The sequence below is a fragment of the Mastigoproctus giganteus genome, chromosome 10 (assembly GCF_048544385.1).
Source record: "Mastigoproctus giganteus isolate SK-2022 chromosome 10, ASM4854438v1, whole genome shotgun sequence".
Classification (NCBI taxonomy): Eukaryota; Metazoa; Arthropoda; class Arachnida; order Uropygi; family Thelyphonidae; genus Mastigoproctus; species Mastigoproctus giganteus.
In genome coordinates this window covers 66,483,396-66,511,236 of record NC_143584.1, presented here as the reverse complement: position 1 = coordinate 66,511,236, position 27,841 = coordinate 66,483,396, and the positions used below count along the sequence as shown (strand labels likewise).

Here is a 27,841-nt window from a genome sequence, read left to right as displayed (position 1 = left end):
TGTAGCACTCTCTTTTACATCACTCTAGATCAGGATTACCCAAACTTTATATATCTGAGGACTAATGTCATTAGCATATTTTGTAGCCAAAAAATATAAATGCATATAAAAAACAATAAAAGAGAGTATAAATTTTCACTCTTTATTTAATCTTGTAATAAGTTATTAATTACAGGTTCCTTTTATAGATTTTAAATAACTAAGAAGAGCACTATTGTGAACAATGATATTTAACTTTACATAGCAATGTTATATCAAGAGCAGAAGACAACAGTTTTATTCTCAAATCATGTTCGACATTTAATTCGTTTCTATACTTGTTATTGAAGAAAACCAAAGATGAGAAACTAGTTTTGCACTGGTATGTTGTGACCTGCTGTGTTCATGAATGTTGTTTGATAACAGTAAGATTATTTGTTTATTTTCTAAGGATTATTTTTTTTAATATCTATATAAAACCATGGACTTATACTACACCATAAAGCATGCTTTGGGAAATGCTGTTCTAAACTTTACTGCATGATTTAGATAGAATGAAATTTTGAAGAAATTTTGACTTTATGAAATTTTTTTTGAAATATTGTTTATATTATGTTCTTTGCATATCAATAACTCTGTCATTTATATGTAAATAGACCAGATGTTTGTCTTTTTTCCCGATGAACCAAAGATTGGAATTAAAACGATTAAGACATATTGTCAAAGAATGCAAGAAGAGAATATTTCACGAGCAATTATTGTTGTTCAACAAGGAATGACTCCCTCTGCCAAACAGGTATGTATAAGTTTTCTACTCATTAAATCAGATAAAGTGGAAATACTCTTCTGTAATAAATTTTTTTTTTTAATGCAGCTGTACTTTCCTATTTGCGACTGTTTTGTAAATGAATACTCTCTCTACCACTTTACACAGTATATTGGCTTTAATCTATTACTTGTCATTGTTGCTGGCAGCAGGAGAAAGTGGAAGTTTATTACTTCAGTTTCTGTGTAGAATTTGAATTCTTTTTTTTTTTTTTTTTTTTTTTTTATGTAAACCCCAAACACAAGAGGTATTAGAATCTATAGTACTTAGTACCGTGCTTGAGATGGAAGTTGAGAAGACAAAAGAAGATATTTGTTGATATTGGACTTGAACTTCTGTAGAACTGTAATTTTCAGGAAATACGTATGAAGGAAGGTTGTTGCAGAAAACGGCAATTGAATGAATAAATGAGGAAGATGAAAAGTTGATTCTGTGAGTTTGGAGTTGGACAGTAAATGGATGTTGGCTGGTGGCTGCGGTGCCTCCATAGCCAGGTGGGCAGGAGCAGCAGTGCGTAGCACATGCTTCTTGATTAGACCGGGGTTCGAGCCCGTGACCACCAAATACGGAGGATGCGGAAAGGTCAGGGAATGACCACCGCATATCCCCGGAGCAATATGGCCTTAGTTGCTAATGCTCCTAAAAACCAAATAACAAACAAACAAATAACAAGCTGGTGGCTGCACGTGTTCAGACTGTTTTGAAAGAGAGAGAGAGCGGGAATTATAGAAGCCAATTCAGAAGAACAGTGCCCATGGAAGTATCTGTAGAAGAGGCATGCAGCAGAAACAGTATGTCTTTGAGACAGCGAGTGGAGAGACTCTGTTAGAGATGAATCATTAATTAACCTAACTGCTCTCTTCTGAATGGAATCAAGAAGCAATCAATTAACCTAACTGCTCTCTAAATGGACAAATATTTAGAGGGGATTGTTTTGTAATTTTTTTTTTTTTGGCTGATGCTGCTTAAGCTCATATGCTTGCTTTCTTGCATCACGTGCCACTACTACTACTACTACTACTACATTTCAAACCACGCTTGTAGGTACACTGTTCATATAGCTACGAGCATGCTCATATACCCCCACTTTATGATGTTAATCTGTTCCAGAGACACCATCATATCATGAAAATGTTGTAGTAGAAACCCAATAGCACATTGTTTTTTGGTAATTCGTTCCATGACCTCAGAAGTTGAAATTTTCATTATATAACTAAGCTATTTATCTCTCTAAAAGGTCATTTTTATAATGAAAATTGTATTAGTTACCAATTCAAATCATTAAAGTGCACTACACTTTCATCGTTATCATATGTTCTGTTATTAGAATTAAATTTGAATGCCTCTGTGATATTTTTCTAAAGCACATTGCTGGAGGTCATGACCATAAAACAATTTGCACTTTCCTGTTTATTGGACTTTTCTGTTAATGCAGTCTAATTATAAATGGCTAGTAAGCTCCATGTTATTGCATTTGCGAAAATTCCGATAGCTGTAATTGTGTGAATTTTTATGTTATTATGGTGAAATGTGTTTCCCCTTCACTGAAATCTTCAATCATATAAAAAAAAAACATAAATACATTTTCAGAACCTTCTCTTCATTCCTTTTTTTTTAAGTTTCGTAAACTTTTTACTCCACGCGTATCATGTTAGTTGCAATTTGTGCGTCCTGTTAAATAACGTAGTTACCACACTGATATTACAGAGATTGGTCGCGCCTCCGTAGCCAGGGGCGCGTCTCCGTAGCCAGGTGGGAAGGAGCAGCAGTGCCTAGCACATGCTTCTTGATTAGACTGGGGTTCGAGCCCATCACCACCAAATACGGAGGATGCGGAAAGGTCAGGGAATGACCACCGCATATTCCTAGAGCAATATGGCCCTAGTTGCTAATGCTCATAAAAACAAACAACAAACATCCGTAGCCAGGTGGGAAGGAGCAGCAGTGCACGCACGCTTCTTGATTAGACCGGGGTTCGAGGCCGTCACCACCAAATACGGAGGATGCGGAAAGGTCAGGGAATAACCACCGCATATCCTGGAGCAATATGGCGTTAGTTGCTAATGCTCCTAAAAACCAAATAACAAAACAAACAAAACAGAGATTGGTCGTGTTTCTCTTCATTTTTTGCTGTCTTTTCTTATTTCAAAATTATTCTTTATAAGCTTGCTTTCTTCCATCATATGCTGCTACTATTATTACTACTACTACTAATAATAATATCTTTGTATAGATGAACACTTGATTCTTAGTTAACTGCATACCTTTCTCTTTAGGCTCTAGTTGATATGGCTCCAAAATATATTTTAGAACAGTTTTTAGAATCTGAGCTACTCATAAATATTACGGAACATGAGGTATGAGATAAATTTCATATTGATGATTTGAATGATATTTAAATTTTCTGTTTATAGTTGTCATCTCTCTTTTCAATTGAATTTTATTCTGCCAACTTGTTTTGAAGAATCTTTATTTAGTTACACAGAAGCAGCTTAGCCATGTAATAAAACATAATTATTATTAAAAACTGATTTGCTATTGCTGATTGATACTGAATTATTATTGTTGATTGATACAGGTTTATTATTGTTGATCAATACTGAATTTTTATTGTTATATACTGATTCAAGAATGAATCATATTTTATTTAATTATTTCTACATTATCAGATGATTCCGGTCAACTTTTCCCCATCTCTTCCATAATGCAGTATGACTGATGACTTTTGGGGCCATGATGAACATCATGGCAAGATCCAATCTTCCTTACATTTCGAGAGTACAGCTCTAAAACGTTTTTCGCAGGCTGGCCACTAGTTAGTACACTGGACCGAACCTATTGGTAACTCTTTAGGAAGCTTCCGGATCAGCTAGTGTATAATTTCGCTACCTCTACTCTGCCAGATAGTGACTGGAGGGAGTCCGAGTAGGGTGTATGCGGGGGACATTGTCGAAGACACATTATGTCAAGGATCTGGGTATATTTTTACCATGTGTACGCCATATCCAAAAATTTCATTGTTTCATACAGCATCCCCCCCCCCACATTTTCTTACTATTGGATACACCATGAATTGTCAAACTAATAGAGTAAGCTTATCTGCAGAAAGATCTAAACCTCCCAAACACTTCCTAGTTCATTTCACAAATATAGGTGGTCTCGATTCTAATCTCAATGATGTCCATTTCCACTTGCAGTCTGCCAAATCCCGTGTACTTTTTCTGACAGAATCTCAGTTATCGGTTGATTTAACTACTGCTCATCTCAGTTGCCCAAATTATTCGCTGTATGATTATTTTCGCTTCAAAGGTGGTACTTGTGCATATGTCCGTTCCGATATTCCCTGTCAGAGACTTGGTAATTTTGAAACTCCTTTTGATCTTCTCTGGCTTAAAATCTCTCTACCTTCATTGTGTCAAATTCATCTGTTTTCTCTACCGTTCTCCCAACTCCACTGATCACTTGGATCTCTTTGACTTCCTCTTTTTGCAACTTGACTTTCTCCAGTCCAACTTTCCTAACACTGTGGTAATTTTCCGTAGTGATTTTAATGTTCACAACTCCAGCCGGCTTCTGTTTTCTAGTCACACTGATCCAGCTGGTTGAGATGCTGAGGCTTTTGCAATTACTAATGAACTTGCACAGATTGTTCGTTTACCTACAAGAATCCTGGACAATTCTAACCATACAGCCAACACACTTGATCTTTTTCTCACAAACAACCCTTCTAAGTACATGGTCAAAGTGAGTGGTCCTTTAGGCACCTCATATCACAACTTGGTGATTGTCTCTTCTCCAGTGGAGCCTTTATCTCATGGCTATTCTCAACCTCGTATTGTTTGGCATTAAAAGAACGCAAAATGGGATGACCTGCAAGATTTCTTTTCTTCTTTTCCTTGGTCGGATTACCGTTTCAAAACTTCTGATGTCAACGTGTTTGCTCAGATTGTGTCAGTGAAATTATTTTTTAGGAATGGAATCCTTTATTCCACACTCATTTAAAATGTTGTACTTTACCTAAACCTTGGTTTTCCAATAAATGTGCTAAGGCTGTTCAAGAGAAGAATGTTGCATATCGTAATTGGCTTGTTTCCAATTCTTCAGTTTCATTTTCTGCCTACACCAAAGCTCGCAACAATTGTAAAGCAGTTATTAAGCAGTTCAAACTAGATTTTGAACAGGCTAAGAGTAGAAAACTTGCTTCCTGCCTAACGGTAGTCGAGCATTCTGATCTCTTGCCAACGCTATTGGCAGCACCTCCATAGCCAGGTAGGCTGGAGCAGCAGTGCATAGCACACCCTTCTTGATTTGACTGGGGCTCGAGCCCATGACCACCAAATACGGAGAATGCGGAAAGGTCAGGAATTGACCACCACATATCCCCGGAGCAATATGGCCTTTGTTGCTAATGCCCCTAAAAACCAAATAACATAACAGCCAAAGCTATTGGCCGCAACTTTTGCCCATCTCTGCTCCCACTTCTGTCAAAACCAGATGGTTCTGTTGTCACTTCAGCCAAGGATAAAGCTGACCTGCTGGCATTCCATTTTTCTTCCAACTCCTGTATTAATGATCTTGGTAATGTTGTTGTTGTTATTTGGTTTTTAGGAGCATTAGCAACTAAGGCCATATTGCTCCGAGGATATGCGGTGGTTATTCCCTGACCTTTCCACATTCTCCGTATTTGGTGGTCACGGGCTCGAATCCCGGTCTAATCAAGAAGCGTGTTCTACGCACTGCTGCTCCTGCCCACCTGGCTATGGAGGCGCCTGATCTTGCTAAAACACCTCCCACCATTCCCAGCACATTCATTGCCTCCTGTGGTCTTTCGTCAAAAGGATGTCAGAAGGATGTTGACGAATCTTTATGCTAAGAAAGCTCTAGGTCCTGATGGTATTTCTCCACTTGTTCTCAAAACCTGTGAACTTACTCCAGTTCTTTGCTACCTTTTTTTCAGTTTCTTATTCCAAAGGAATAAGAAATACTTGTTTTTCCTTCTGCTTGGAAATTTGCTCATATCCTGGCAGTTCCTAAAAAGGGTGACAGAAATCTCCCATCCAATTATCGTCCCATTGCAATTACTTCTACTCTTTCTAAAGTAATGGAGAAATCAATTGAACGCCAACCCTTAAACTACCTAGAAACCTTCCGTCTGATCAACGATTGCCAGTTTCCATCAGTGTCGATCCCCTGGTGATATTCTGGCTTATGTTACCCATTTATGGACAAATTCAATGAAAAAATTTGGTGAAATACAAGCAGTTGCTCTTGACATCTCAAAGGCTTTCAATCGTGTTTGGCATAAAGGTCTTCTAAACAAGCTTCCGTCGTATGGTTTGCCAATTTTTTTTTGTAATTGGTTATCCAGTTTTCTCTCTGATCGCTCACTGAGGGCGATGGTAGATGGCTCTCTGTCTTCTAACTTCTCCACTAATGCTGGTATCTCCCAAGGTTCAGTTCTTTCCCACACTCTTTTCCTCTTGTATTTTAATGACCTTCTTCCACTGACTCGAAATCCTATCCATAGTTTTGCCGATGATAGCACATTACATTCCACTTTCCATTTTGAGAAACCTTGCCCTGCTCAATCAGCTTCAACCGCTCGAATATCTGCTACAAATTACTTAAATGCCGATCTCCAGTGGGGCAAAGACAACTTATCTCGCAAAAAAGGATTCTTCTGCTCCTATGCTTATCTTTGGTGTCACTCCGATTTCTAGGCAAAATGATATATCTCTTTTGGGATTTACCCTGACTTCTAATCTCTCTTGGTACAAGCACATTACAAATATTGGTGCTTCTGCATCTAAAAAACTTGATTTTCCCTTTCGCTCTTGGTGTTACTTTTCTTCCAAACAGCCATTCACTCTGTACAAATCCGCCCTACCATGGAATATTGTTCCTACATCTGAGGCGGTGCCCCCAAAATCTCTCTCAGGATTCTAGATTCCATTCAGAAGAGGGCAGTTAGGTTAATTAATGACTCCTCTCTAACGGAGTCTCTCCAATTGCAGTCTCATAGTCATACTGTTTTTACTGAATGCCTTTTCTACACATACTTTCATGGGCACTGTACTTCTGAATTGGCTTCTATAATTTCTGCTCTCTCTTTCAAAACAGTCTGAACACGTGCCACCACCAGCCAACATCCATTTACTGTCCAACTTCAAACTCACATAACCAACTTTTCATCTTCCTCTTTTATTCATTCAACTACCGTTTTCTGGAACAAGTTTCCGTATTTCCTGAAAATTACAGTCTACAGAAGTTCAAGTCTAATGTCAACAAATATCTTCTTTCGTCTTCTCAACTTCCAATCCAAGCACGGTACTAAGTACTATAAGTTCTAATACCTCTCGTTTGGGGGTTTTCATAAAAAAAAATAAATAAATAATATTTTTAAGGATTAGCCAGGGCCCTATTGGTGAATTCAGAGGTGTCTTACTTTTTGAATGCTTGCTTGTGAAAAACCTGCTTCTTACATTTGTATTGGATACTCCTTTTCCCCTCCCCCCTTCTAGAGTGGCAACTTAGGAAAAAGGGTCATGAGTTGAAATTCACAACAGTAGATCATAATTACAAGTCACATAATTACAAGTCCAGGCTGAGTACATGCCTCAGTTGAGGCCTATTAATTATTATAAATACAGTATTTTCTTGTTAATAAAAATTAATAAAATATATATTACACAATACAAATAAATGTAGTCTACTAGAACTAAACATTTAATGTCAGTGTTCCAAAAACTTATATTGTATAAACCAGTTGTTCCCAACCAGTATGCACTGGCCCATTGATGTGCCACACCCATTTTAAAGTATATCATGAGATTTGGAAAACTCCATTGAGTTCAATGGCAATTACTATTTACATGTGCTGTGAATATCCACAACAGCAGTGGGTTTATGGTTTATACAGTGGCAAACAGCCAGACGTGAATTTTACCCTTAGATCTTATAATATTTAACAAGGTCAGGCTTAATTTGTATAGCTGTAAAACATTAGTGGAGAGAGAGAGAGAGAGAGAGAGAGAAAGAGAGACTTTTCTTGTGTTATAGTACTATAAAGTAGTCTGTTTTCCTGCATTATAGTGCTGTAAGTACTATAAAACTTTGTTTATATTTTTACAGTACCTTGTTTTATAGTACAATAAAACAGTCTCAATAGTGGGTTTGCTTGAATGTGTATAGTTTCATGGTGTCGATGAAAACTTTAAAAATGGTATAAATTGTATACAATTCATTTATTTTAAAAGCTTTTAGGCACAAATTTTCGTTTTCATTTGTGCCTAAAGTGTGTGTATATATATACACACACACACACACAGCCACTTCTTGACTTACGTAAATTTTTGCCAGCCGGTGCAAACTTAAAAAAAAAATTGTGGAAACGTATTTTGCATCCTGTAGGAAATAAATGGGGGACCCAGCTAGGATGGCAAAATATGTAGATGCATTCAGATAATGAGGAACTCATTTTTGAATTCCCAGTGAAAGACACTGTGGATTCTGGATGCTGTACTTTCCTAAAAAAGACAGAACAAAACAAAGACAGAAATGCTGTTCACAACAGAGAGTCAGACAAATATTCTACAACTAATCTCAATAGTACTGCTGAGGACTAAGCAGCCATTTTGACAACTTAAGGTAATTTATTGTTTGGTTCAGTTCAATAGGTGTATGCAGGAAATAATTTTATCATAAGTTTTGCCAAGATTTACTTATTAAGCAATAGACACCTTGCAGTATCAGGAAAGAAAAAAATTGATGTGCAGTGGCTCTTGGTTGGGGAGCTGACAAATGCACAAAGAAGCTCAAAATATAATAAATTATCTGAAGCCATGCTTGACAGTAGGACCATTGTTATGAATAAAGTTTTGTCTTGCCATTTATGCCTTGGTGTCTTCAAGCAGTCATAAGCAGATTCTGGTGCCTGATTGATAACCCTGACTTAAATCAAGAGACAGAAAAATCTTTAGTGTGTTAATGTTTGAAAGCATATCATAGTTGTAAACAGTTGTATGCCTGTATGACCAGGCATACAACTAAAACTCAATTCCAGTCTCATTGATGTCCATTTTTGTCTACAATCTGCCAGACGTCTATTTTTCTGATAATTGCCATTATCAATTGCTTCAACCATCACCACTCATCTGTCCATTATTTACTCTACGAACCCTTTCCTTTCAAAAGAGATGCTTGTGCGTAGGTATGCTTCGATATTCCTTGTGAGAGACTTTCTAATATTGAATCTCCTCTGGCTTAATATCTTTTTAATCCATTCTGGCAAATTCATCTGTTTCCTCTACCATTCTCTCAACTCTACAAATCCCTCAGAACATTTTGACTGTTTCAAATTTGACTTCCTCCAATCTAACGTCCAAGATTGCAGTAATTTTTCTTAGTGATTTTAATGTTCACATCAGGCTTCAGTTTTCTAGTTATACTTGGAAAAAACATGTCATTGAAAAGTCAGTGATATAAATTAGAGAATACTGGAGATTTAATCAATTTCTGAGTTTTACTGCTGTCTTTGTTTATGATATTCCTTTCTTTTAAATACCTGGTGCTTACAAAAACTACCATGTAACTTATGTTATTCTCTGAAACAAACAGTTATTATGCACAGACTAACAGAAGAACATGCTGTGAACAGTAAAAACAAATTCTGGTTCTTAGTGAAGACTGCATTTATTACTATATTAAGAGTAATAATTATTTCTTTGCTGGTCTCATGTGACTGCTTGTTCCTCTGGGGTTCCCTTAGTCAAAACAGGAGTGAACCACTGAGGATTGTACAGATCATTTTCTGGTATATGATTGAAAGAATTTGCACTACCCATTTTGTCCTTTTTAAATATGTACATTTAGTGGACAATCTGATAAGAATACATAACCAAAAAATATGCAAAGTTCCAAGATCATTTTGAAATTTTCTTTCTCCTGAATATTATTTAATCTCTGTTATTTATCTCTAATGGTGGCCATCACTGAAGATAAATTAACTACGAGAGTAGCCTTGTGCAGGCGAAGCTTTTATGGCTCCGGAAAATAGAGAAGCTTTTTCTGTTTTATTAACTTAAATTGGCATGTTAACTTATTATCTAGAGCAGCTTTATATTCCTAGTTACGATACTTAGTTTAAATTTTAACTTAGATAGAGATCTTGTAGGTTATTACTTAGTATTGGTAAGGGTATCCAATCCACATGTTTTACAAGTTTTGCAGCTCTGGCAAACAGAAACTTTTTTAGCTATATTTAGTCGCTTAATTGACTAATTGTTATATTAAATATTTTCTATTAGTAGCTTATAGACCTAGACAAGATCCTTGGTTTATTCTGAATTCAGCCAGCGAGATTTTAAGTTAATTAATACTTAAGTGTCCGTGGATTTACCATTCATAACTTGCCGCCATTGTTATACGATACAATGTTATATCCCAAACTAGTTAGCATTAACTTATTATAGTATAGTATATAATACTATCAATTAATCAGAAAAATTTATTAATCTTGTTAAACTTCATTGTCAATTAAATTGTACTTTTTAACTAAATACAAATAACGACTTAGATTTTACAAACGTAACATAATTAATTAATACATAACTTGATACGGAAGTTATATATCGGAACTCAGAGATAATATTCGATACTGAAAAAAATATATAGTGTTATAACTGCATTGGGATACAAGTTTAGGGTTATAATTTTGTACTGGAATTGAAATTTTATTGAAATTGAATCGAAATCATGACTCAGACAAGAGCAGCAAAGCAAAAGGCTCAAGCTAATGGGAGTGCTGTGGCTCAGGGGAGAACTGAGCGGGGCAGTTGCCCTCTGAATCACAGCCTTTTAAAATGCACTTCTAGCTTGATGTTTGTGGAGCAATCAGATATGGGACATGATATTGCCAAGGGGGATGTCTTTGTGTGTGTGTGTGTGTGTGCGCGCGATGTAAGGAGTGTGAGGAAATGAGGCGACAACTCAGCGTTGTTATGGGCCTATACGAGAGCTTGAAGGACAGGGTGGAGGCCTTCGAAGGATCTAATTTCAGGTGCCCATCAAGCTCTCAGCTGCCCACATCAACACCAGAGCTTGCACTTGATAATCACGCAACACAGCGGCAACCCCCAAGGCAGAATGCGCTGTTCCCACAAGAACTAGTAGTTGTTGGTGACTTTATTGTCAGGGAAATGGGGAACATGGTATGTAAAAACAATAGGTGGAACAGGACCAGGGTATGTCTGCCAGGGGCAAAGGATGATGACGTCGTAGAGTGGATATCATCTTTTAAGGGCACAAAAGGTGACATTGTTGTACACTTTGGCACTAATGATATTAAGAGTAGGAGACCGGTGGAAATACTTAACAAGTACAGGTCACTGTTGAAAAAAGCCGTGAATTAGGGTTGAATTTGAAAGTGTCTGCAATTCTGCCCAGACACGATAGGAGGGAGTATATGATGAGAGCCTTGTCGATCAGTTCGGCCCAGGAAGGATTTTGCAAGGCTTAAGGGGTAGAATTTTTTTCAGCCTGGTTTGTACCTGTAAATGGGAGAGATTGCTTCTGCAGGGATGGGATACACTTAAATAGAAAGGGTGAAAGAATATTTGCTGATGCTATCGAGGCAGTGTTAGGTGGGTCGGAAAACTGCTAGCTTGAGGGGATACAAGGACAAATAGATTAACAGTAGCCACTGACAAAGGTGAAGGTTATTCTTGCACTGCTTCTACTGGAATGAGCAGCAGCAGCTTGGAAAACAAGATTCAGTGTATTTCAGAGACTGCTGGGAGTCATTGCGGTACAAGTAAACACGGGTTGTGTTAGGGTGGCTAAGAATAGGAACAGGTGCATGTATACTTGTGTGTACACCAGTGCTAGGAGTTTGGTAAATAAATTTGATGAATTTGAGGTGTTGCTGAAAACATCAAAGGCTAATATTGTTGGGATATCAGAGACGTGGTATCACACAGATATAAGGAATGCAGAACTGGAATTTGGGGAGTATAATGTGTACAGGAAGGATAGACAGGATAAGAAGGAAGGAGTAGGGGTTATGCTAATAGTTGAGAAACACATAAAGTCCAAGGAGGTACAGCCAGTCGAAATCGCTGGACAGTGCAGTGTCGAGTCAGTTTGGTGTGACCTAAGTACTTGGAAATCAAAATTGAGAGTAGGAGTGTGTTATAGGCCTAATGACTGATGAGTATAATAAAAACAGTACAGGGAAATAATGTGGGCCAGTAAATCAGAGAGTCTTATAATGGGGGATTTTAATTTCCCGGATATTGATTGGAATTTATGTGTTGGTCACTCACACAATAGTAAGGCTTTTGTCAATTTATTGGATGATTGTTTTCTACTTCAGCATGTTCGGGATGCAACTAGAGGGGGTAATACTCTTGATCTGATTATCAGTAATGATTCTTCATGCATTAAGAATCTGCAGATAAAGGAACCACTAGGTGGTAGTGATTACAGTGTGTTGAAGTGGGATTTACTCAAAGAGGAAACTACCTACAAGGATAAGGGGAAGGATTTTTGCTTTCGTAAAGGTGACTACGATGGACTGAGACAGTATTTAAATTCTATACAGTGGGACCAACTAATGATGTTACCAACAGCAAATCCAAAATGGGAAGCATACAAAAAATTAATCTTGGAAGCTACTAGGCTTTACATACCAACTAAGAAATATTGTTCAAGGTTTAGGCCTATATGGATGTCAGATGAACTAATGAGACACGTGGTAGAGAAGAAAAATGCATGGGATACATATAAATTAATGGGTGACATGGAAGCCTACGATAGATATAAGCTGGTCTGTAACCAAGTCACAAAGTAGGTTAGGCAGGCAAAGGCAGATTATGAGAAATCTTTGGCAAAGGATGCAAAGAAAAACAGCAAAGAGTTCTTTACCTATGTAAACTCTAGAAGGGAGGGGTGAATCAGATTGGTCAGCTGGATATCGCTGTTGATGATCCTGATCAGGTGGCTAATAAACTAAATGAGTATTTTGTTTGAGGATTTATTCAGGGAGGGGATTCCAGAGGTGAAGTGAACTCTGGCAGTGAGCTAGATGATTTTGTAATAACTGAGAGAAAAGCGGAGGTGAAATTGTTGAAGATAAGAAAGGCATCTGTGGTCGAAGGGATCTATTCAGTTATATTAAAGGAGGCAGCAAAGGAAGTAAGCAAACCCTTAGCCATAATTATGCAATCGTTCTTGGATTCAGGAGAGGTACCCATGGATTGGAGATGTGCAAATATGACCCCAAATCACAAAGGAGGATCAAAGGGCGACACAAGTAATTATAAACCTGTTAGTTTAACTTCTGTTCCAGGGAAATTAATGGAGGCAATTGTTAAAGAAGCACTGCAGGATCATCTAGACAAGACTGCAGTTATAGCTCGGACACAACATGGGTTTTTAAGGGGAAGTCTTGTCTGACCAATTTAATTGGATACTATGATGTGCTCACAAAGCAACTGGATGCAGGGAATAACTTTGATATCATATATTTGGATTTTAGAAAGGCTGTTGATACTGTTGCACATTGAAGACTGCTGCACAGAATACAGTTCTGGATCAGGGCAAAACTGTATCCAGAATACAGTTCCTTTAGTCATAATGACACACTGAGCTGTGTGTGTGTCTACCTTCTGGTCTGGGGTTTCCTTTGGATGACACAGGCAGTGGTCTGACCACATCTATGGCCAAGTGTTGAGAGCTTCTGGTTGGAGACAACACTGACTACCAGAGCCATTTCCTCTAATTGGCCTGATCTGACATGCATGACATCATCTAACATTTTAAGTGTTATCCGTAATCACACTGGTCCAGTAACATTTCTTGCTTATTTTTATTATGGTTGTTTCCTTGCCAAATTGTCTCATCAAACTAACTTCACAATATGTTTTCAATATCCGTGAGACCATCTCCAAAGGAGCAAAAATAGGATCACATATTACAGTAACATCTGATCTCAGAATGCCATCAGCATCCACATAAGTGCTCTCCATTACTTAATCTAGCATATAGTTCCTTCAAGTTGATATGCTTCTGTTGACCTTTCTCTCAAGGTAGCAGTATCCCGACTGCCTGAATTAGCCTTAACCTCAGATACACACAACGTGATTTTAGGGGAACCTTTTACAGCAGCTTCCTGGATGTAGACTTTCTTGGGTACTGTTGTCTTAGTTAAGTCATTTGAAGTCTCTTCCACTGCAGTCTTCCTTGAACTCATAGGAACTATGAACCTTCTTACTTGGAACTGAACTTTAAGATAGTTGATACTTATGTTGAACTAAAAATAGTTGATAGTTGACCTTATGTTGAACTAAAAATGTCTCACCCGACAACACATAACATCTCAATTGATCCAAGTGCTCCACAACATAAAATTGATGATTTACAGAAAGAGGATGCACAGGAAATTGTATATAGAGTTCATGGCAATAACACCACAAGAGGCATGAGGATCTGGATTAGTTGAAGAAGTAGCTCTTCCTTGATGAAGTCCTTTCCATTATAGCCTCAGTTTGTATTCCACAGTGATTAATGTAAAGTGTAAAGTGTGTTTAGGATCAAACGGCACCAGGGGTTTCCCCCATCTCCGCATTGCTTTCATTGTGGGCGAACCAGTTCGTTGGGAAATGCCAGAGATTTAAAAGTGTATGGATATTGTATATGTGTAGTGTCATGTACCATTGTTCATTTGGTTGTTTAGCCGCTGGACCCCTACTGAGGCCCAACGTTGCCCCACTTTCGCCCCGTGGTGGCAGACCAGGAAACACCAGTAGACTAAGATTTATTCTGGCAGGTCCTGCCGCTTAATTTCCTGAGATTTTGGTGGCTAGGACCTAAAAAAAGAAATATATATATATTTTTGGTAAATTCGATGAGGAATAATGCTAAATTTTTGAAAGGCTGAGTGTATGGGCGAAAAACGTAATTTGGAGATGATTAAATCAATTCCGACGTGTAGGGCATCGCTTGCGTATGTACAGGTAGAGTGGGTGGGGAGACTGAAGTCTGGGGGCAAAAGACAGAAGTATGGAGTCAAGAGAGGAGGCAACCCCACAGTGGGGCATGCCCCACCAGAAGGGAAAGTGGGAATGGCGAGGAGGGGAGGAGACAGTAAGACCGTCTCCCCCCCACCGGGGATAGGGATATTAAAGGCGAAGGAGACTAGGGCACCCTCTTCAAGTCGCCAAATGGCGTTTGGCAGCTGTGCTGCGTTAAGTCTCTTTTCTTCAATGTCGAGTCGTTTTCAGTCCAGTCGCTCATGGGGTAAGCCCCGTCCTTGTGTTTTCCACTAACTTGTCTCAAAGTTTTTCTCTGTAGTCACTCCATTGGATAGTATTTTATGGTCTTGTATAGTTTAACTTGTGGTGGTCTTTCGTCAGACACGATTTATGGTAATTAACGGTTTTCTCCTCTCGAAGAGAGGAGAAAACCGTTAATTACCATATTGAGAAAAAAACCGTTAATTACGCATATTGAGAAAGTGCTCTCTATTCCTCTTCTGTGTCAATGAAGTGGGATTCCAGTCTTTTCGGAAGGTAGTGTATCTTTGTGATCAGGATCCTCTGAGGTCTTTATATTCTGGGTAGTTGTAGACCAAGCGATTCCAGTTCTCGACCTCCCCACACGTGCAGTTGGGGTCCTCAACAAGACCGAACCCGAGCAGCTTCTCCTTAAAGGGGCCATGACCAGTAAGGAGCGAAGTCAAGTGCTTCCCCGGAAAGTACCAGGACGGTTGCTTGGGGTATATTTTGCTAAGGTCAGGGAGGAATTTTCTTGTAATTTCTCCTTTTATTGTATCGGTCCATCTTTGTTGCCACTCCCGAAGTAGGTAGGCCTGTAATTGGACTTTTTCTGTTTTAGTACTACTCGCTGGGTCAATTATGAAATCCTGGAAGGTGGCAGCAATCCCCCTGGCGTGCAGGAAGAGCAAGCCAGCTTTTACAGTCTCCAAATCGAGGGGAAGCGCTCCAGCAAGCACCTGCAACGCCGGTGTGCTTACTGTTCTGCATGCTCGTGTGGTTGTTAATAAAATGGTCCTTTGTATCATATCCAGAGTTCTCCTATTGACTGCAAGCGTTGTTTTGCTGTACCACACTACAGCAGCATAAGTTATTGCAGGGATGAAGGTTGCCTTATAATACAACATTAGTGTTGTTTTTTTTAATCCCCAGTCTTTTCTCGTAACCCTCGCCACCAGTGCTGAGTAACGTTTTATCTTCGTCCTTATATATTGCAGGTGAGGTTGAAAGGATAAGTTTTTGTCTAGGATAACTCCTAGATATTTCATTTGGTTGGCAAGTTTAATGGTCACACCTTCTATTTTAATTTGGGGTGGGCGCCGTATTTGCAGGGTTCCTTTTAGCAGAACAGATGTGGTTTTTGTTGGTGAAATTTTTAACTGGTTTCTTGTAGCCCAGTTTTGTATTTTCTGTAGAGCTTGGTTTGCGGTGGTTTCCAGTTGGGCTCTTGAGTCAGCCTCAATGGTAAGAATAAGGTCGTCCGCAAAGGCCTGGGCCCCGATCAGCCCCAGGTCCAGGTTCAAGAGCTCGTCGAGGACCATGTTCCAAAGGAGTGGCCCCAAGACAGACCCCTGCGGGCAGCCCATGTGTACAGATCTTGTGACTTTTTGGTAGTTGGCATTTATTTCTACTTTCCTGCAAGATAGGTAATCCTCCATTACCTTGTATAGGTTGATAGGGACTGCAGCCACCCTTAGTCTGCCCAGGATGCTCGGCCACCATAGTTGAACGCCCCAGCAAAATCAATTGAAATGACTAGTAGGTATTTTTTTCTGCATTCCTGTGTCTTCCGGAGCAGGTTTCCAAGTGCATCCACTGTAGAGGAACCCGGCTTAAATCCGAACTGATTCCTAGCCACCAGGTTTGTCCTCTCATAGTGGCTTTTGATTCGCTTGTGCAGCAGTCTCTCATATAGTTTGCTGACCACTGAGAGCAGTGCTATAGGTCTATATGACTCTGGGCAGTCCGGTTTTTTGTTGGGATTTTTAAGTAACAACTTGGTGTTTGCTGTTTTCTATGCTGTGGGGAATTTGCCTGTTTCCAGGCACCTGTTATAGAGAGTAAGTAGTAAGTGCGGTGCAAATTCTGCAGTTTTCTTCAAGATCTCTGATTCAATCATGTCCAGTCCTGGGCATTTGCGATTTCTGAACTTGGTGGCAGCCTCACTGAGCTCCTCCAGGGTGAAGGGGCGGTTCGATTGCCGAGGTGTTATAGTTTGCGTTGTCCGTGCAAATTTCGTTTTGTTCTTGCATGGTTAATATTGCTGGTTCCTTAAAGATTTTATCCAGTATGTTGCCCATTGACTGCTCCCAGGTGGTTGTTAGGTTTCCCTCCGGTGTCCTGGTAGTACTAATGACCTCGCCCCTGGGGAGCTTATTGGTTATCACCTTGTAGACTAAGCCCCAGGGGTCTGGGTTTCCAGAAGTAGACACTAGGTGCTCCCAGGAACACTTCTTACTTTTTTTATAGTGTCTGTGTAACGGTTCCTAGCTTCTCTGTAATGTTGTCTCAGGACCTCCACCTCATCTTCGGGCCAGGTTCTGCGAGCTCTCTGGAAGTCTTTTCTTGTTTTTTGCATAATGTAATGGAACTAATGGGCTTGCCTCACTTTGAAGGAGAACCAGCATGAACTCTAACTGATTTTTACCCATTTGTTGTGAAATAACTAGCTGTTCAGTTAAAGGTAATGTAATGTGTTTAGCTGGGGCCATTAACTGAGGTGAAGCAAAACTGTTTGAGGAAACTATTCCCAAATCTGGTTGGATAATTCCTGGCGATGTGATGATTTTAATTGCCTGCAAGAATAACAGCAAATTTACTTGCCTGTTCTGCTTCTACCACTAGGTTTAAAACAACCTTGTTGTGGAGGCACATTACCATTTTTTTGGCATAGTTTGTTGATTTTAAATTGAAGCTGCAGGCAATGTGCATTCCTGCATCACTGCATCACTGTTGAGCATTTGTGCATGCACCAAAGACTTCCATGTTTTTTGACATGCGGTCATTTAAATACAGTTGCCCATTTGCTTAGATAATGAGTTGTCACCAAATGTCTCTTGCACAGATTCTGTTTTTTTTTTAAATAAGCAGTCTCTGTCTTGCAAATTTCTAATTCTCTGTGTTTTTCCTCTAATGTGATAATATCATCCTTTACAGTGGCTTGTCTGATACGTTCTGTAGTCCCAAGAATAAAGATGTAAAACTCAAGCATTTTAACAAATATTCTATCTATTTCCTCATCATTCATGCCTTCTATCAAAATACAGGAAGAGTCAAAATTATGTATACACACTTTAAAAATCCATAATTTGTGAATCTGATAGTAAATGTAAATACTTTTTTTAAATTTAACAACTGAATTACATGTTTAGCTTCTATTTAAAAGGAAAAACTCATTTAAGATGTTCAAATCGTCCTTGTCTGGCATGCATTTACAGTTCTTGCAAACACTCTCGTTGGTTTCTGTGGAGAATGTTCAGATGCATTTGTGACAACTTCAATGTTTTCAACACTTTTTGATGCCCTTTTCCTCCCATTTCTTGTCTTATTGTTATTGTGTACGGTTCCATGTTCCTCAAATTTATCCCACAGATGGGTTAGTATTAGACTAGAAGGCATCCTTCTATATTGTCGTTCCCATGCTTGCTGAACCTCAATGTCATTTTCAAATTTCTAGTACCATTTTAAGAATTTTCTCTCTCTCATCAAAAGTTTGTGTGTTCTCCATCATTTCTTTGTGTTGCTGTTGTTGTTTGGGTTTTAGGAGCATTAGCAACTAAGGCAATATTGCTCTGGGAACATGTGGTGGTCATTCTCTGACCTTTCCACATCCTCCGTATTTGGTGGCTCATGGGCTCGAACCCTGGTCTAATCAAGAAGCATGTGCTATGCACTGCTGCTCCTGCCCACCTGGCTACAGAAGCACCATTTCTTTGGGTTTTAGAGAATTGGGATGAGGGGAAGAAATATAAATTGGTTATCTTATTCATGAATTATGGATTGTTGTGGTGTGTGTACATAATTTTGATTTTTCCTGTAGGTAACCTATTTACATATTGCGTATTAAGTAGCATTTTCTTCAGGTTTTTGGCTTGAAGAGAATGACAAAGATAAGGCATATGTACCATACATCCTTTATTATAAAGGACAGTCCTTTATTTCAGGAAGCTGTCCTTTAGATTTATTTATTTTTAAAAAAACCCACTTTTGTCCTGTATTTTTGTTTAGTCATTTAACTTTTATTGTATGAATGGAACTACTTAATACACAGTCTGATTACACAAAACTCTTTTCTAATACTTGCTTCTTACAACGTCATGGCTCACTTAAAATGCGATAGTGTTTTTTTAGTATTACACGAGTGTTTCGGGGAAGACCCGATGTAGCGAGTATGCTTCGCATGGAAAAGGCTGATGATATTGATATTGAAGTTTGTATTAGTGAATTTGTATTTGTATTAATCGCTGATCTTTAGACCGCCTCAGTCTTAGGGAAAACAGAAAAATAGGAAAACGAGTTCCAGATTTTTAAACAGCCAAAAGGTGAGGGGGGTAAACACTCTAACTAACACTAACCATAGTGGGTCAGGCATGTCAGTCACTGCCTTCTTTATCTTCTTCTCGCTGCCATTTTGGAAGGGAACCCTGTTCTCAAGTTTTACCAAAATTTATTCATACTTTTACATCTACACAATTAGAATTGAAAAATTTAAGGAAATATGTGATGATATATATGTTTAGTACAGAAAAACTACCAGGTTGCAGCAAAACTAGATGGTTGACTGTTCTACCAGCTTTAGAAAGGATTTTGAAACTTTTTAAGCTGCTAAAATTGTATTTTTTGGAACAAGAAAGGTGTCCCACAGTTCTCAAAAACGTTTTTACCAATCTATTAGCCGGTTATTTTTCGCTCACAGTCAACTTCAACTTTTCATAAACATTTCTAAAAATTGAATCTCAAGATGTGTGAAACTTTTGTCATTTTAAACAAATTGAAATTAAAGTTGAATTAATGAAAACATCAAGAATTTTTACCAATGAATATTAATAAAATCATTTCAGGATTAGAAGAAAAACAAAACAATGTTGATGTAAAATTATTTAAGGAATCAGTTCAATCATTTTACCAAACTTGCATTGACTATTTGAATCAATGGGATAGTGCCTTCCTAGAAATGGAAGTATTTGAATGGATTGTTTTGTGAGAAATTCCATTGTGGACAAAGGTTGAGGAGAGTGTTTCTTTTATTTTAAATAAAAGAAAACTGAATATTGACAATGGCAAGTTATTCGATGAAGTTTGTTGTGTTAAAAATTATGTTACTAAGGAAAAACTTAAAGAGTGGTGACAAAATAAGGAAATGACCTGCCATCATAAATGGGTTGAAATATTTAGATATTTTATTGTTAAACAAATATCTTTTAAAAATTCTAGAATTTTGCCTGTCTCCCGGGATCCAGTGCTCCTACTGAGAGAATATTTTCAGCAATAAACAATATGTGGACCAGTGAGAAAACACAACTAAAAGTTGAAACAGTGTATGCATTTATACTAAATGCAATTTTGATATAAGTTGTATGCAGTTTTATGACTTTTTAAACTATGAGCTTTTTAGATGACTTTTTAAAAAAAGAACATTTGTGTGAAAATATGGAAATTGAGTTGTCTTTTTTAAATAAATTTACATATATTATTTTATGTTAGATATTTTTATTAGAGTATGAGTTTTTTTAAAATATTTTTATAAACCTTTTCTTTGTTTTGCTTTTGAACTTTCCTTTGCAAAACAAAGTAATAAAAATAAACTATTTTTTAAGAATTTTTTATCCTTATGAACCTATTTCAGATTTTCCCTTTATTTTCTCCAAGAAATTATTGGTCACCGAAGGCATATGTCAGTTTTTGTATAGCTCAGCTAACAGAGCTTGTTTCAGTTCCTGATCTGAATTAGTTTCTCTGAGATGGAGTACCTAAGACAAATAAACAAACCCTGCCTTGCAAATGTGAACAAATCAAGGCAATAGCATGCTTATCAGACCAGCTTTCTTTGTCTCTTAATCGTTTGCTGTGAGAGATAAACAAGGATATTGGATACCCAACATCGTAACTAGTAAAAGTCTGAATTTAGGTACCTGGATTCAACAACTGAGATTGAACTTGATGTTCATTAACTGGATTAGCAAGGTTTTGAAATAGACTGGTAATATCAGTAGTTATAAACATATTATCTCCTGTCTGATCCATTACTAATATGAAGCATAAGGATAAATAAAAATAACATCAAACAGATAACTAAATTTACTCCAAGTAACTCAGTCTACAGCAGCTTTGTTTCTCAAAAAGTGAGAAACAGATGCACGATTTATCCTGATATTCAATTGTGCCAAAATTGTAACAGCCGTGTGGTGTTATGCAGTAATAACTAAAATCAAACTACTTCTGCAAGACACTCACAAGTCATTACAACAAGAAATCCATTGGTTTCTTTGATTTAATGAGTTTCAACTGAGAAACGAAAATCGAGTTTAGAGATACTATTCTCATTATTTTAACCTTCCTTTACTTAGATATTGATTACGCTGGTCTGCATTTTAAGAAACATTCTCTGATGTTTTACTGCTGATGAAAAATCTGAACTACATTTTTAATGAAAATTTTGAAAGTTATTTGAAATTTGGTTTGTCATGTCAAAAATTTTTTTACAAATAGAAAAACAAAAATATTTGTGGCTATGTCCTCTTGCCAAGCACAGATGGCTGCTAACTGGATTTCTTATACACTATGCTGGGTTAAGCTTGCACCTTGTTAAACTTGCACCTTTTTTGACTTTAGCTGGCTATATATCAATATTCTACCATGATATGTTTTTTCCATTTCTTTTATATCCTGATGGATGCCCCCTTCACTTAAATTAGTTTTCTGGGAAAAAATTCATGAGAGTGTGAGAATTTTACCTTAACACTCATTGTAACTTGGTTTTCTGAAGTTTTTCAGCCACAATCATGACTGATTGTGGCTGAAAAACTCATATTAGTGTTTATTGGTTCCTAAAATATTGCATATTACATTTTTAAAGCCAGTCCAGTCCAAGCATCTCAGTTTGGTTTATGAATTCTTGAAATACAGTCTAGCATCAGCTTGCAAATTTGAAACCTAACAAAAATTCTTGCTTTGATTTTTTTTGTACATACGTTTTGGGAATTTACTGCACACATACTTGAAACACTTTCTTTCTTTATTCAAGGCTTGGATGAACTGTTTTATTAAACCTAGCTTTATATGTAGCTCTTCTCTCTTCTTTTTAGTTCTCTAGCTTTAGTTCTTCTGAATTGGCCTCTATAATTTGTGTGCTTGCTCTCTCTCTCTCTCTCTCTCTCTCTCTCTCTCTCTCTCTCTCTCTCTCTCTCCCCCTCTCTCTCTCTCTCCCCCCTCCCTCTGTCTCCCCCTCCCAAACAGTCCAAACGTGTGCTGCAACCAGCCAACATCCTTTTACTGTTTGACTTTAAACTCATAGAACCAACTTTTCTTCTTCCTCATTCATTCGCAACCTTCCTTCATGTGCATTTCCTGAAAATTACAATCTACAGAAGTTCAAGTCAGCAAATATCTTCTTTCATCATCTCAACTTTCAACCCATCCATGGTACTTAAGTACAATAGGTTCTAATGCCTCTCATTTTGGGTTTAAAAAAAAAAAGAAAAAAAAAAAGAAAAGATATGTAGAGAAGTAATGGTACTTTGTTTTAGTGTACTAGTGGCTCACCTTTAATTCTTTGAACCTCATGTCAGAGAGAGACGGTCTTGGTGGCTATACTTTCCTTTCCTAATACTCATTTCTTTCTCAACTATTCCATTCACATAGAAAGAAAATAATTTTGGTGTAACCAGATTGTTGGCCCAGTAACAGACAAATAACTTTAAAATCTTCATATGCTAGCCAACCATGATCCTTGTACAGAATTTTTTCAAAAGAAACTTAATATGTTTGTAGTTTTCTTTTAAGTGTACTGAATGGATACATACTTGTTACCATTATGATGGAGAATTCCTTTGGGACTTTTCTTTGACATGTCAACGAATAGCCTCCACTCTCTTGGGGTTGGAGGTTCCGAAAAAGTTCATGCTGCAGGAATTTGTTGCCATATATAGCATTGAGCCTTCTCTGGAAAAATGAAGACCAAATTCTTTTTCCCGATGTCTATATCATGAAAAGACTTGGATTTTTGGATTTCAGTCTTTACCCTAAAAAGCTCTGCTGACACTTTGTGGGTAGCCAAACTTTTATCTAGATCAGCTGATTTAATTCCAAAATATGCAGCACAGACATTTTTCACAAATGATGCCAAGAGTTGCTATTGTTGAAGATGCAGAATGTGAAAATTGCATTAGAAACTGATACTATTAGCATGACTACGCCGAAAACAACAGAATGTCAAAGAAACTCTTTGCAAGTGTATATAGCTACCTGACTTGCAGATCTTGATATTTTTGAACACTTCTGGTCACATCTATACCTGTCAGTCACAAAGCAAGTAGTATGAATATCATGTATACATAGAATGAAATTGTTAGTTAACAATTCTTACTTTTTTTGTAAAAAATGCTGTATGTAATAGATAAAAATGGTTTAGATTTTTACAATTGACATTGAAGGTACACCTAGAAACACCATGAATTTTGGAAACATCAAAATCTACACAGACCAGTGTTATCAAGATAAGTACAACAGTATTATATGACAACATTAAGCCTCAACTTTGCACATCCTGTATTCCAAGTTTTCCATTAAAATACAATGCTTCAACATTAAGAAGACAAGTTGTCATAGAATAAGCTTTTCAGTGAAAAACAACCTCATACAATAAAACCTTTCACCAACTGTCAGTGTCATAGAACATATGAAAACAAAAAGGAATAAAGAAAATCTTGTTTTCTTCATAAGAAAAATTCTGTAAATTGCTATACTTTACAAAATAAATAAATTTACATACTCTATTTTCATGTTTCTGTTTCTTTAAGTATGGAAATCTGTGTAACAATGTGTGTGAAACAATTTTATTTACAAGTATGCTGTGCCTTACTATGTGAAAGACAGTGCTGTTAAATGAATAACATTAAATGCATTCTGCCTGGTTTTTTTTTCACCTGTTGAAAATAGAAAAATTAATTTTTCCAACTTTAATTTGTTGACCACAATAACATAATTATGACTACACTTCATAAGTTGAACAGATATCTTCTGTCTTCTCAACTTTCAACTTCTGAACAATACTAGAAATTCTAATACTGTTTAGTTTGCAGTTATATGCAGATAACCGTATAAGATATATAAGAATAATATAAGATAAGGTGATCTTGAAATAGCACTCTGTTTGTTAAATAATGGAACAGTCATTTTGAAGAATAAATTTGTGAATAAAGAATGGGGATGTAGTATGCAAAAGGAAATCAAATGAAAATATACTGAGAGAGAGAGAGAGAGAGAGAGATAAGCTAATCAGAATTTGTTAAAACTTTGACATGTAGAGGTATAATTTTTACCTCTTTAAAGGTTGGCATTCGAGGTGAGCGGACGCGCTTAGACAGGGCTCCTCAGTTAAGTGGTTTACTTTTGGATAGTGCTTTTAAATATTTGATTTATTTAGATATTGTTGGATTATTTTGTTATAGGTTTTCCTGTAACTGTTTGATTTTAATAATATTATAGATATAATTTTTTAAAGTTACTTTCATTGATATTTATTTAATTTTATAATGGTAGTTACGAGATCTGCCTTAAACACGTCACAGGGTATCGTGACTCACACGGAAATAGCAGATGGCGATTTACGGGTGAGTCATGATTTAATCCGTTGTGGAACCTGTGGAATGTTTTCCAAGGTCGACCTGGTGACTAATCCTAGCTCACCTGGGGATTCTTTTCTTTGTGATCGATGTAAGGAGTGCACCGATCTTAAATTACAATTTGGTGCACTGAGGGAACAATTTGAGTCCCTGAAAAAACGAGTGCTTGCCCTCGAAAATAATGCATCTGGGAGCTCGTCAGGGACTCAAAACTCCAGCAGTCTACCAAGTGATGCACACCCGATTCGAGCCTCAAAACAGAAAAACCAAGTGCAAACTACTCTGGTTAAAAAGGACATTGTATTATTAGGAGACTCCATTGTCAGGGAAACGGGGAATATTTTTTGTAATAAAGATAGGTGGAGGAGAACCAGGGTATGTCTGCCGGGAGCAACTATTGATGATGTCACCAACAGACTGTCAGATTTTAAAGGGGGTAAAGAAAATATTATTATTCATGTGGGGACAAACGATATTAAACGTACACGATCTGACGATTTGTTGGAAAAATACAGAACCATGCTGAGGAAATGTCGCGAGCTAGGCCATAATGTCTATGTGTCTGCAATTCTGCCCAGACACGATAGGAGGGATTATATGTTAAGAGCCTTGTGGATTAACTCAAGACTTGAAGGAATCTGCAAGGCTTTAGGGGGTAAATTTCTATCAGCATGGCCCACACTTGTAGGTAGAAGGAATTTGTTTTGTAGAGACGGGATACACTTAAACAAAGGTGGTGCAAAAGTTTTTGCCAGTATTATTGAGGATACCTTAAAGGTTCAGGGAAACTGCTAGTTAGGGGGGATGTGGGTAATACTGACACGCGTTTATCTGATAATATTGGTCAAAGTAACTCTTGCACATACCTCAAGAGTTCTTATCTGTTACCCCAACTGGACGTATTATCTAGATGTTCTGGGGGCACAAACGTTTCACGTGGGCGGGTAGCTACTGCCAGGGAAGAGAGCCTAAAAAACTTCAAGGGTTGTGTTAGGGTTGTTAAATATACAAGAACAGTAAATCTTAATTGTTTATACAGTAACGTTAGAAGTGTCGTCAATAAAATGAGCGAATTCGAACTGCTGGTTAAAACAAGTAACGCGGACATAATAGGGCTTACAGAGACGTGGTGCCACCCGGAAATTGGGGATGATGAGTTTCAGTACGGCTTGTATAATGTATTTAGGAAGGATAGGTTAGATAGAAGGGGTGGTGGGGTAATGCTTCTTATCAGAAGCAGCCTGAGTGCGACGATAGCTTTCCCGGATTCAGACGTTTCACATGCTAGTATAGAGTCTGTATGGTGTGAGATAGTTGGAAACAAAGGTATAATGCGAGTAGGAGTAATCTACAGACCAGGTGATTGTGAAGATTATGACAAAAGCCTCTACATGCAAATGGAATGGGCAAGTAAGCGTCAATGCCTTATTATGGGTGATTTCAATCTGCCTCTAATTGATTGGAGTAAATGGGAAGGAAACTCGACATGGGGAACAAAATTTTTAAATCAACTAGATGACTGTTATTTGTATCAACATGTCAGGGAAAATACTAGAGAAAAGAATATCCTAGACCTCATCATCACACATGAATCAGATGACATAACAGGGCTGACAGTAGAGGAACCAGTAGCAGGAAGTGATCACGGAGTTCTACGGTGGATGATGACGAGAGAGGTAGCAGAAGTAAAAGGCAAAGGAATGGGTTTTAATTTCAGAAAAGGAAATTACGATGCCTTAAGGTACTACATGGCCTCTATTAACTGGGTAGATATCGCGCAGAGAATGAATACGATTGAACTGTGGTACGCTTTTAAAACATTAATCACAGATGCCTTGAATGCGTATATACCATTAAAAAAATACTCCACGAGAAGGGTTCCAAGTTGGATGACTAGTGAAGTTGCCGCATTACTTGAGCAGAAAAAGGTGGCATGGAAAGGTTACAGAACAATAAAAAGTACTGAAGCCTATAACAGCTACAAGGTGATGTGTAATAGAGCCACAGAAAAGGTTCGACAGGCAAAGGCAGTTTATGAGAAATCACTAGCAAACAGAGCAAAGAGGGGGGATAAAGAATTCTTCACATATATAAATGCCAAGAAGAGCAGGACAAACCAGATCGGACCTTTATGTAAGGGAAAGGGGATAGTAATAAATACACCAGCTGCCGTTGCAGATGAACTCAACAGTTATTTTGCATCGATATTTACAAATGAAAAGCCTTTTGTGGCAAAGGGAAATTGTGGGAGCGAAGTTAAAAAATATGTAATTAATGATATTGAAATTTCGCAAGATTATTTAATGAAAAAACTTTCGAGCCTACAGACCAGTAAGGCTCCTGGAGTTGATGGAATATACCCTATAATCTTAAGAGAGGCGGCAAGCGAGTGCATTGAACGATTGAGGCTAATTATGCGAGCATCATTAGACTCTGGGGAGATTCCCTTGGATTGGAAAAGTGCAAATGTATCTCCCATACATAAGGGTGGCTCTAAAAGTGAAGTTGGAAATTATCGACCTGTCAGTCTGACTTCAGTAGTAGGGAAAATCATGGAGGCAATGATCAAGGGTGGAATTCAGGATCATTTGGATCGAATTGAAATTCTCAAGGATACTCAGCATGGTTTCGTAAAGGGAAAATCATGTTTAACAAATCTGGTTCGCTATTTCGAAAGGGTCACTCACGAGCTGGATTTAGGGAATAATTTCGACATTGTTTATTTAGATTTCAGCAAAGCTTTTGACTCAGTCCCACATGAGCGGTTGCTTTATAAGCTGGAACAGGTTGGAATCACTGGGAAAATCCTTAGATGGATAGAAAGATGGCTTCAGGGCAGGAGGCAGAGGGTTGTGATAAATGGCTATTCCTCAGATTGGGTTGATGTAAGAAGTGGGGTTCCCCAAGGATCAGTATTAGGACCACTGTTGTTTTTAATTTTCATAAACGACATTGATGAAGGGATAGAGGGCGTGATGTCTAAATTTGCAGATGATGTTAAAATTGGGAGAGTAGTTAATGATCACTGTCAAGCTGAGCTTCTTCAGAGAGACCTAGATAGACTTCAGGAATGGTCAGAAAAATGGCAGCTGTGCTTTAATCCAACAAAGTGTAAGGTATTACACCTGGGAAACAGTAATCCC

At 37.7% G+C, this 27,841-nt stretch overlaps 1 protein-coding gene across 1 annotated transcript in view; it reads left to right on the top strand.

The window, feature by feature from the left end:
* The window catches only part of Polr2E (DNA-directed RNA polymerases I, II, and III subunit Rpb5), a 128,405-nt gene that overhangs the window by 63,175 nt on the left and 37,389 nt on the right, over positions 1-27,841 (top strand). The window contains exons 4-5 of the mRNA XM_090382699.1: positions 636-775; positions 3,082-3,162. Of these exons, the coding sequence (XP_090238825.1) occupies positions 636-775; positions 3,082-3,162 (221 nt within the window). The remainder of the gene's footprint in view (positions 1-635; positions 776-3,081; positions 3,163-27,841) is intronic.